Genomic DNA, 11604 nt, shown 5'->3' on the forward strand with positions numbered 1-11604 from the left:
TGGTGGAAGTCAACGGAACCCTGTCCCCCCCCTCCCAGTAAACTGTGGAGTACCTCAAGGGAGTATACTAGGACCACTGTTGTTCTTAATATACGTAAACGACATGTCATCTGCTTGTGACTGCAATCTGTTTCTGTTCGCGGATGACTCGGCTCTCCTAGTCTCAGGCAGAGACATTTTGCAGGTTGAAAAGGCCCTTAACTGTGAACTTAACAAGATCTGCACCTGGCTCAATGACAACAGACTCTCAATTCACCTAGGCAAAACTGAATGTATCCTCTTTGGATCTAGTCAGAAACTTAGCCTAGTTGAGAACTTCACAATTAAAGTAGGTGACACTGTGATAGAAAGAAAAAACCACATCTGCTACCTGGGTTGCATCCTGGAGGCTAACCTATCCAGTGAAAAAATGACCACCAAGGTAATCAATAAAGTCAATCAACGAATTCGCTTCTTGCAAAGAGTTGCCCCACTGATCAATATTAAATCCCGAAAGACACTAGGAGGTGCTCTTATTGGGCCCCTCATTGATTACGGAGTCCTTGTCTGGTATCGCGACGCCCCAGCTGCCTTAAAGCTAAAGCTCCAAACAGCCCAAAACAAACTAATTAGGGTTGTGCTTGGTCTCCCTCCTCTGACCCACCTTACCGAGCACCACCACGAAAGCGTGGGGTGGCTCAAAGTAGCTGACAGAGTACAGCATCTTGCAATGGGCCTGGTGTACAAGATACACTACACCTCCAAGATTCCCATGTACCTGACAAACTACTTCTTAAAGGTCAAGGATGTTCACGATCATAACACCAGAGGCAGCTCCACTAATCATCATCAGCGTAGATTTAACACTAAACAAGGCGCTAACTCGTTCTCCTGCTATACCATCAACATGTGGAACGCCCTTCCACAAGCCCTAAAGGAGAGCAAATCCCTAGCCTCCTTCAAAATTGGTATGAAAAGTCACCTTCAGACAGCAGCTACCCGTGACTTGTAAATAGACTAAGCCCCCATGCTCCCCCCCTTTTTCTTTGTATTCTGCCTTTTGTATTTGATGTTATGCTTTTGAAACTGATATTATCCTAGATAAAGTACTATGTTCTATCCGTCTGTCTTTCAATGTTATATGAGATACTTAAAGTGTGGTTCCTGTGGAAATAAGCCTCGGCTTTCTAGGATCTCCTTTTAGTTGACCTTGTACCAGTGATTTGTACTGTCATGAAACTGTACTTTTTTCTATTGCAAACTTCTAATAAATTCTTCAATCAATCAATCAATCAATATGAGAAAATGCAAGGGTCAGCAGCAATGCCAATGACACAAAAATGAACACAATTACATATGAAATCTTTGTGGACGTGAATGATCTGCTGCTTTTGATTGCTGAATGGACCAATCCCCAATCACATACACACCCATTGTAACTGTTACAATGGGTGTGTATGTGATTGGGGAGAGAACAAAAACAAAACGTTAATAGCCTAATTTAGTTTGTAGTTTTCGTTTTTTAGCCAATTATTTAATACTTTTTTGTAAGTTATGCAAATTAAAATATTATATGTTTCTTTAGCTATTTTGTTTTTGAGTGAACAAAATAAAAATAAAATAACGTTTTGGAACTATTTGACCAAGCGCGGAGCGGAGGAGCACCAAGTGTTAGGGGTTGCGTGCACCGACCGACGCCACATGCGGTGTCGTCATTTCCTCCATTGTCGTCGTCGCTGCTGCTACGAAGAGAAGGCCTTCGTCTCTTTCTCCGGGGGCTGATAGATAAACACATTATTCAGGTGAAGAATGGCCGCGGGTCCATTTTCCACCGGTTCCAACGCGTCCACGAAAGACGACGCCGGCATCCTGATCGGCGACAGGGTGTACTCGGAGGTCTCGCTGACCATCGACAACTCCCTGATCCCGGAGGAGCGGCTCTCCCCGACGCCCTCCATGCTGGACGGCCTCGACCTCAACACCGAGACCGACCTGCGCATCCTGGGCTGCGAGCTCATCCAGTCCGCCGGGATCCTCCTCCGTCTACCTCAGGTCGGTAAACAATAACATGAATAACATGATGGCCGGTGTGTCTTGTTTAGACGTTTTGGATCACGTTTGTTTATCGCTGAATAGCATCGCCGAGGCCTAGTAGTTAGCCCTGTTAGCTTTAAGCTCTCTGGCCGTTAGCGTGGTGTTGGTGTAGTTAAAATGGCGGACGTCCATTGTGTGAGCGGTTGAGGTTAGGCTGCTTATAGCGTGTTATGTAAGGTCGGGTGTTAAAGTCGTCATTGTTTGTGCTTTTTTTTCCACGGTCAGGTGGCGATGGCGACGGGACAGGTGCTGTTCCACCGCTTTTTCTACTCCAAGTCGTTCGTCAAGCACAGTTTTGAGGTGAGAAATCAACGTTTTCTTTCTTGGGTGCTTTGTTGTTAGCACAGCCTGGGACATACCATATAGCATACGTTCTGCTTACGTTCAGAGCAGCCATATTGTCATCGTTCACATAAATACCGCAGTGAACATGGTGTTCATACAGTGAGTGGCCCTGTGTTCCTTTATTAAAGGTGGCGTTATATTTTGTTATAAAAGAGAACTATTGTTAAAAACCTTATTTCGATATCAGCTAACGTTAAATGTGTATATATATATTTTCTTTACTACATAGATCACTGGCACTGTTTGCCAAATACTGGGTCGGGACACATTTGTGGGTTGCGGGCAGATTTTTATGGGTCCCTTAATTTTTGGTCTCCTACATTTTGTTTTTTAATTATTTCAAAACATTCTCAAAAAACTTTACCCCAAAAAGCAAAGATTTTCATGAATAAAAAAAAATGGCTATGATTTTTCTAACTAATTTCATTAATTAATAATTGAAGAATCTCCATAAATAAGTTTAAGAAGTAGTGAAAATAGCCGATCTGATTTTGTAGATCTTGTTTTCACTAGTTTGGGTCTTCAGCTAAAAAGTGTGGGAACCACTGACACAGATAATACATTTGCAGGAGAGAGAACTCATAAGTAAAATTGGCATGGGGTAAACAAAACAATTAAGTATCTAAATTGGAACTAAAACACCACAAAATTGAAGCTGAGATAGTGATCTATGTAAGGTTCTCTGATTGGATATAAGTCGTATCCCGGCCTGAACATCTATTTTCGGTTTACTAAAGAGCCGGGGAGCCCCCATCACAAATACTGTATATAACAGTATAAAAAGAAAATACTTATTTTGCTATATTAACAGATATCTACCCGCTAAACAGACCGTTTAAATCCAATGTCAATCAAAATGGTTAATTTGGGGACATTTTTACTCTAGATACAGAAATGGTTTCAAATTGATAGATTAGCGAACAGTATTTTTGATGTTTTCCAGTTGTTATCACTGTGATCTTGTCTCCTTAGATTGTTGCTATGGCTTGTGTGAATTTGGCCTCCAAGATTGAAGAAGCTCCACGACGAATACGAGACGTCATCAATGTTTTCCACCATCTACGACAGATAAGGGGCAAAAAGTAAGTTTCAACACCATGTCATGTTTTCTGTATGCCACTGTTGAGTGTTGATGTATGTCAATTCCTGTTGCACTTGTATTTATTGTTTTCTTCATTTTTGCAATGTTGTATATTATGTGAAAGTGCTCTTCTGTTTATCCATGACTCTAAACCATTTTAAAGCTTTTCAGTTTCCTCTTCACTGGTAGTTTCAGACGTGTATTATCTTGTACACATAACAACCTGTGTGTTTGAAAATTGGTGAAATTGGCAATATTGTAAAAGATCTTACTATTCTAAAAAGGTTGCATGGAATTTAAACCAATGGAAGACCAGGCATACATGATTAACTTGTGTGTCTTAGTCTAAAAGACAAAAAAAGAAGAAGAAACTATTCATTCCTCTACCAAAAAGACTCCAGCATTAACTTGGCTTCTTTTTTCCCTTGCAACCAACTAACAGCGACCAGATACATTTACCAAAGCCTGGGTGATGTGGAATGGTACGTAAAGATGAAGCAGTCGGCATGACAACCATGAGCGAGCCGGGTTGGCGTGTCTCCCCCAGCCCCGCCCCGCCCCCCCTTCCCGTGGGAGACGCCCGTGGTCTGAGTCACCGCGGGGCACTGGGATCGGGGATGACAGGTTGGCCGAAGGTCCTTGGCCCGCTGGGGCACCTTGAGGACTCCTGTGGCTTGGCCTAAAGCTTTGGTTATCTGTCCGTCTTGGGTAAAGTAGTTCTCTTCTCCATGACTGCTCCACATGTGCATTTGTCTTTGCTTACAAGAGCAAAACCTCATTCACCAACTGTCATCCATAAGCTTTCACAGAAATATCACTACCTTTTGTTCTGTGCACACAATGTTCTGTGCATAGAATGACACGGTCTCAGTGTAGGTTACATTTTCTGTTTTGTTCATAGGTAATGGATAGTGCATGTGTGTTAGGTCAGATTTTAAATCACGAGTAGCAGAACTCTAAGAGATCCATTTGTGAGGAAAGGGGTTTATAATTAACAACACAGATAATTTATATCCAATGCTATAAAGAGGAGAGAACAGCTTAAATAAGTGTTTTAAAGAGCATTCTGAAAAGGGCAGCACATTCGTAGTTTTAGTCAGGAGAGTCGACATGATCACATTTCACACATGTATTCAGGCATATTTATTCCACTAGAACGTTGAGAAAATCTTTGATGCAGGCCTGAATAAATATGTGAATTTTTAACGTTCTTCTCAAACTTTAGGGATGTTATAGCCCACTTTTAGTTGTCTTCATGTTTTCTTTTATTATTGAAAGGCCAAAAGGCAACAAGTTATGAATAAATTAAGATAATACCTAATTTTTTTAATAGGTTGTACTAGTTGAGGATAAATGGCAGTAAATGTTGAAGAATCAAGTTTAACTTTAAAAGGAGAAGTGAAAGTGATTTGCTTAACTGAGACCTTTATATAACTGAACACAGCTTGTGCTTTATTTGTTTTTAATATATTGATGTGCTTATTACAAGTAAAGAGGGGGGGGGGGGGGGGGTCGTTTTGAGTATAGCCCAATGTGTCTGTTTTCTGTCATCGGTTATAAGTTGTTTTATAGGGGTTTCAGATAGCTGAAGTTGAAAGATAGTTAATTGGCTGTTTTGGGAATTGTTTTTCCATTGGTACTGGTGGTGATCTGAGTTGATATTTCTGTTAAAGCTGTGGCACGTGGTGATTTGAGGCAGAGAGCTGACTACAGAACCCAAACGCTTCCAGCAAAACCACAGGAGTCTACAAACCCCCACAAACCATACGTATACAGTTGGACCTGTTGCTTTAAGTTGGTTGAAAGGGGTGAAAAATAAGTCAAAGAAAGCAGAAGGGCACTTTCATTGCTTGTTTTTCCTTAGAAAATTGGGGGAACCATTTGTTTTATTTTGATTCCTTTTTATATAAACTAGGAGTACAAGTTCATTGATACTTGATCAGAACTACATAAATACCAAAAACCAAGTGATCAAGGCGGAGCGGCGAATCCTGAAGGAGCTGGGCTTCTGTGTGCACGTCAAGCATCCACACAAGGTGAGTACCACAATTGCCCATGCACACATGCCCAGGCTCGCCCCTTTCATTTCATTCAGTTAGTTTTTACAATACTTGTAAGACCCTACACTACAGTATTAGAAGTTCTGGCTGCTATGCATGCCTGGCTGACTCACAGAAAGCAGCTGGGATATTCTAGTCCCCCCTCCCTCCCCTTCTCAGAATAGCCTTGTGGCCAAGTGCTGATTAATACACAAACCTGATGCACTAGTTTCTACTGTGGGTGCTCTGGTTACATGTAACCGCTTATTGTTTCAGATCATCGTCATGTACCTTCAAGTCCTGGAATGTGAGAAGAACCAGACATTAGTTCAGACCGCCTGGTAAGTTTCATCCTTGTCTTCAACCAAAAACCTTACCCACAGCAGCAACTTGTGTCGTGTCTACCGAGACGTGCTTCCAGACCTGGGCGAAAAGAGACAGTTTAAACAAGTTTCAAATATTTGAATTACTTGGGGAGCGCTTGATTTGTATGCCGGGCACTGGGAGCAGCGTCTTACATGAGAGAAACGTCACCTGCCAGTTAAGTACCGATCAAGCGCCCCTCCTGATTTCAGTCACGTATTTGAAAGGCAACTATTTGGCCCAGGTCTGCCTGCGACATTACCCCACGCCATGTAATGCTCTTCACCTCCTTATTCTCTGATGGACACGTTTGTTTCTGAATGACAACCTGTTTTTCGTCACTCGGTCTGTGTGTGTCCTTACATGGCTTTGATTTGAAAAGTCTTTTTGTTTAGAGTGGTGCCCGTGGAACTTGGTTTAACTTTGTCCTTTCTCTCTACTCTTTGATTAAAGGGTAGTCCATGCTGGTAAGTCACATAAAGAACCTCTGAACTCTGCCTCCTCCAACCACATGACCTCAGGAAGCTCCCCCCCTTGGCTGGCTGCCCTTCTCCAGACAGTCAGTTCCAGTGCCGAGATTCACTGAAGGGGGCGGGCCTTTCCCAACTGCCAACCATCGTCTTGTTTTCTCAATGGGGGTGTCCAGAAAGGCTTTGTATTTTTTTGGTTTTGCTACCAAAGGTTTCAATTGTTATACATATTTTTTCTAACTAGTTGTAGATATATTTGCATTATTTTTTTTTCCTTGGTTTACTTAGCATTGAAGTAAACTTAGCTGGAAATCAATATATATTTTTTGTGACCAGTTACCTGCCTTTTTAAATACAGTAGTGTACTGTGTCCTGTCCCCAACTGACATGGTGTCCAGACCTGTGTATGTTTTTACAGGCTGATCCAGCTCTCAGGCTTTGCCTCCCAAGGAGCCGTCTCGCCCATGCAGCAGTCTGTATCACAATCCAACGACCATGTGTTAACAGTAGCGTTGACATAACTGTTAAATGCGGGCACTAAAAAGTCTAGGGAACGTCACACGTTACAGCCCAACTAGAGCTGGAAATGAATCTGTGTGTGTTATGGTTTGAATCAACACATAAGACAACTGAAATCTTATCAGTCTGTGGGTGCATATGCCTGAGTAGGCAAAATTCTTCATCCAAACGTACTGTGCTAGGAAAAGAGCTCTGCTCTCCAAAGGACATTGGTCTGGGTCAGAACAGTGCATTGGATGTTACATGTATGCTGTCAAACAGCTATTATATGTGTGCTTTTTATTGTCTTTATGGCCTCTATGACTGTTAGGGACATAGAAGCTCACTCCATTCTCATGTGTTCCTTATTTATACCCCAGTTCATTTTGTCTCTTGCTAATCGCTAGCCTTGACTAATCTCACTTACCCATCATCTTAATGAGCCTGCAGCAACTCAAATTCTTGCTGTATGGCATAGTAAAACAGTTTTATATTAGTTGGCTCCCTCCTAATTTCACCAAGAGAGCTTCACATGGCTGTTTATGGTGCTGTAGAAACTAGCACCAGCTAGAAAAGCAGGGAAATGTATGTAAATATTTGGCTGTGGCCGGTAAGCTTGCCTGTCGTCATCAGCAGACAAATGAGACCGACAACCATTTATTTTGGTGAATGGCACAGATTCTGTAGTAAGTGGATGGAAAAAGTGACATTTCCTGCCCTGAAATGCTACAAACATTACCATTAGATGAGTGTTTGTATTGTCTCATGCTTTGTGCCAATGCCACCCCAAGCCTGGAACATGAGTCCAACCCGTTGTGCATGCCACCATACGTGCTATGCCTCCTTGTGTCCCAGCTTTACAGAGATGTAAATCTAGCCCTAATGATAGGACTAGAGCAAACAGTCTGCATTGTTGTCGAGCCTTGAATGTCCATGCATCTGCATGTGCCCCCACTCACCCCCCATTGCAAGGCATGAATCATTGTCATTTTATTAGGACTTGATTAGTCAGCTTTCAGTCGATAGTAAGGCAAGACTTTTGTGGCTGGTGTTCTTGAATGGACAATGAATTGTGCCCCAGCCTTCCCTTATTTACCTGTGACATAACACCGCCATGGACAATCCTGAGAGGAGAAGGACAAAGTTAAATCATGTCTTCCTGATAAGATGTCTTGTTTTTGCATATCTTGTTTTGGCCACTCACCTGGCTATAGAACGAAATGCCATGAAAGGGTTCTTGGTTCTAGTTCAGCCTCTTTATGTTGGGGAAATTGCAATTTCCTGAACATGTAGTGGGATTGTTCAGGAAACAATTCACTCCTGGAACAAGAACCAACTTCTCTAATACAGACCAATTATCAATGTTCCAACAAACCACTTTCTCAATATCTTACTTCTCAAGAATAGTCATAGAAAATTAAAAGTAGCAGTCTATTTGATTTCAATGGGGATTGTAAAAAAACTATAAATGCATGCCTTTTTGATAATTTAGCAATTGAGTTGGGACTGTGGTTGATGACCTCCGCTAGTTACAAAAACGGTGACTGGTGGGGATTATCTATGTTGAAACATTTATACATGGGGGCTGTGTGAAGCTTGCGTAGAGAAGATGCTATGTGTTTTTCGTATGTGCTTTTTGTCTCCATAGGAACTACATGAATGACTCCCTAAGGACAAATGTGTTTGTGAGGTTTCAAGCTGAGACCATCGCCTGTGCCTGCATATACCTCGCTGCCAGAGCTCTGCAGGTAAGAAGAGTTTTTTTTAGCTCATACAATGTTCACCTGTTTCCTGTTCCTCCATTATATCCTCTTTCTTGTGTGACCTCTTCAAAGCTGTTCTAAAAAGTGTTGTGCTTTCTGTTTGCTCCAGATGCCTCTGCCGTCTAGACCTCACTGGTACCTGCTGTTTGGAGCCAGCGAGGAGGAGATGAAGGAGATCTGCATCACCACTCTCAAACTATATACCAGGAAGAAGGTAATGATCTCTATACTACCAACAGCAGAGTTCATGGTAGACAAAAATGCATATACATGGACATGCAGAACTGTTAAAAGGAAAATTATATGTTTATGAAAATATAGTCCACTTGTTCTCTTGTGGGCTGGGGCCACTGCACTGCATGATGGACACGTGTCACGTTATACCATTTTTGAAATAGTTTTTCAAATGACATGCCCAAAATAGGGACGCCTGGGTTAACTTTGTTAGGGGCTGAAAAAGTCTTTCTCCTCCCTTACAGCCCAACTATGACCATCTGGAGAAGGAGGTGGAGAGACGGAAGATGTACTTGGCAGAGGCTAAACTCAAAGCCAAGGGTTTGAACCCAGATGGAACGCCGGCCCTGTCCAACGTGGGTGGCTTCTCACCCGCCTCCAAGCCCTGTTCCCCCAACGTGGTCAAGTTGGAGGAGAAGTCTCCCAACCCCCAGACCCTCAAACCAGTTAAGAAAGAGCCGGACAACAGGACCCAGGTCACCAAGAGCCCACACAACGGGTGAGCCATGAATTTGTATGCCATTACTGGGGATAGTAGTGTCTAATTCAGCTTTAATACATCCCCTAAAATGGTGCCTCTTTTTTTACACATTTTAATAATTGAGTGAATAAGTACAAGGTTCCACAAATATATGCATCTTTGAGTTTTAGAAGTGTTTAACACAAATTGTAACTTGTTTTCTAATGAAGCAATCCCTTCTTTTTGTCTTTTTGTCTCCCAGATTAAGGAAGGAGGCTAAGATCGGGAGGAACAGCAGGAGCGGCAGTGGTTCTCGTTCTAGAACACGGTCTCGCTCCAGGTCACGCTCCCCTCGCAGACAGTACGTTTGTATTTTAGTTTCATTTGTTTTCCTTGAATGTGTGCCAAGAATGTTGGATGGTTAATGTCTCTTCTCTCTGCGTCTCACATCTACAGCTACAACAACATAATGTCTCTTCTCTCTGCGTCTCACATCTACAGCTACAACAACATAATGTCTCTTCTCTCTGCGTCTCACATCTACAGCTACAACAACATAATGTCTCTTCTCTCTGCGTCTCACATCTACAGCTACAACAACAGACGCAGCCGCTCAGGGACCTACAGCTCCCGCTCCCGTTCTCGCTCCCACAGCCGCAGCCCGTCGCCGCGCCGACATCAGCCCTCGCCCCTGCTGCCCCACCTCAAGGCCAAGGTCGCTCATCACAGCAACAGTGACTCCAAGTCCGCCGGTCGCCACAGCAACAGCGGCGGGGGCGGATCGAGCCACAAGAGGAAGCGCTCTCGCTCGCGCTCCAGGTCGCGCTCTCCCATCAAGGACAGGGAGAGGGACAGAGAGAGGGAAAGGGAGAGAGACCGCGACCGCAGCTCCTCTGACCTCTCCTCCAAGAAGCACAAGCATGAGAGAGGAGGTCACCACCGGGGGGACAGGAGAGACCGGGAGAGGTCTCGCTCCTATGACAGGGACAGAGACCGCAGCCACAAGAGCAAACACCACAGCAGTAGTAGCCACTCGGGGCACAGCCGCCATCGACGCTGAGCCCCCTCCCCTCACCCACCTCACACACTCGCTGGCAGATTGACTTAGGGTCTGGTATGTCACAGTAAACAGCTAGTGAGGTTTCTACAAACGCAGCTTTGCTCTACTCCACTCAACTTCATCCAGCATTGTTCGTTGTACTATATCAGTTTCTAAAGCTGGGCATGAGGGGGATTTACGATTTACGATTTGTTCACGTGAAAAGATTTCATGCTTATATGCCATGGCTCCATTTAGAAAATAGGATTGCAACCAGCCCCCATGGCAAAAGCGTTAGTAAAATATCAGCCCTATAGAAGGAGGTACTATTATTGGGTCTACGGTGCAACTTTAAACCAGATTTTCTTTTTCTACATTTAATAATCATGGCTGACCATCAGAATTGCCCAAGGTCATAACTATAGCCTGATTTATACTTAGTTGCTTGTGTCATGTACCTAGATTAATAAATCTTAAAAAAAAAAGGTTACAGATTGCTATTTCTGGTGCATGACACCGGGTGCACAACCAATTCTAAAGCCGGGCATAACGGTTCAGTTGAAGGGAACATTTATACTGTGACACCACCAGACCCGGATCGATCATTCTCTCTCCACCATAATTTTACCCAATGATTTAATTTCTTTTCGGATTTATTTTATTTATCTTTTTGACCCTCCCTATATTTCCTGCCCTCCTGTTTTAATTTAACAATGTAAAATTCTGGACTTGGAGAAATGGCATATTTACAGTGTAAAGATGGCTTAAACTCTGCTGATGTATTGTGAACGCTTTGATTTATAAAAGCAATTTGCTCAGTGGAAGGGGTTTGAATAAATGCGCAAATGTACAACAATAAAAGGATCGTACAGGAATGAACTCTGATGTTTTTGCACATTAATGGACTGGCAAGCGATTTTGTTTCAGTTGATTACTCATTTCTCGCACAAATGTGCGTTCGCTGATGCCGTGTTCTGTACAGTTGCAAAAAAAAAAAAAACCTGAGGGTCTATAGATAATAGAGCATATTTTTTTTTACAGCGATGGGATGCAGACTTTATTTCAAAAATCTTCTAGGATCGTGGTGAATTTGTTACACTGGTTTTTAGTCTGCACGTGTTCATGTCTGATTTATATTCGGTAATAAAAAAAAAGAAACTGAATGCTCTTTGTCTTTGTTTCTATGAGCCATAAGCTTCAAAATTGATGTAGTCCTGCACTCCTGCTATAGTTGAGAGA

The 11604-nt window shown here is 42.8% G+C and overlaps 1 protein-coding gene across 1 annotated transcript; it reads left to right on the forward strand.

Annotated features, from left to right (window-relative positions):
* The first annotated feature begins 1716 nt into the window (after window positions 1-1716).
* On the forward strand, window positions 1717-11240 carry ccnl1a (cyclin L1a). Its single transcript, XM_080730868.1, has 10 exons — window positions 1717-2031; window positions 2299-2373; window positions 3391-3500; window positions 5415-5535; window positions 5815-5879; window positions 8518-8617; window positions 8742-8846; window positions 9112-9365; window positions 9589-9687; window positions 9918-11240. Exons 1-10 carry the CDS (start codon window positions 1789-1791, stop codon window positions 10384-10386), a joined length of 1641 nt encoding a protein of 546 aa, XP_080586994.1. The 5' UTR covers window positions 1717-1788; the 3' UTR covers window positions 10387-11240.
* Window positions 11241-11604: the final 364 nt, after the last annotated feature.

Source organism: Nannobrachium achirus, assembly GCF_963921795.1.
Source record: "Nannobrachium achirus genome assembly, chromosome: 8".
NCBI lineage: Eukaryota > Metazoa > Chordata > Actinopteri > Myctophiformes > Myctophidae > Nannobrachium > Nannobrachium achirus.

Coding starts and splice junctions, on each gene's coding strand:
- ccnl1a (XM_080730868.1), top strand. CDS start 1,789: ATGGCCGCGGGTCCATTTTCCACCGGTTCCAACGCGTCCACGAAAGAC. Junction 2,374..3,390: donor TCGTCAAGCACAGTTTTGAG/GTGAGAAATCAA, acceptor TTGTCTCCTTAG/ATTGTTGCTATGGCTTGTGT. Junction 9,366..9,588: donor ACCAAGAGCCCACACAACGG/GTGAGCCATGAA, acceptor TTTGTCTCCCAG/ATTAAGGAAGGAGGCTAAGA.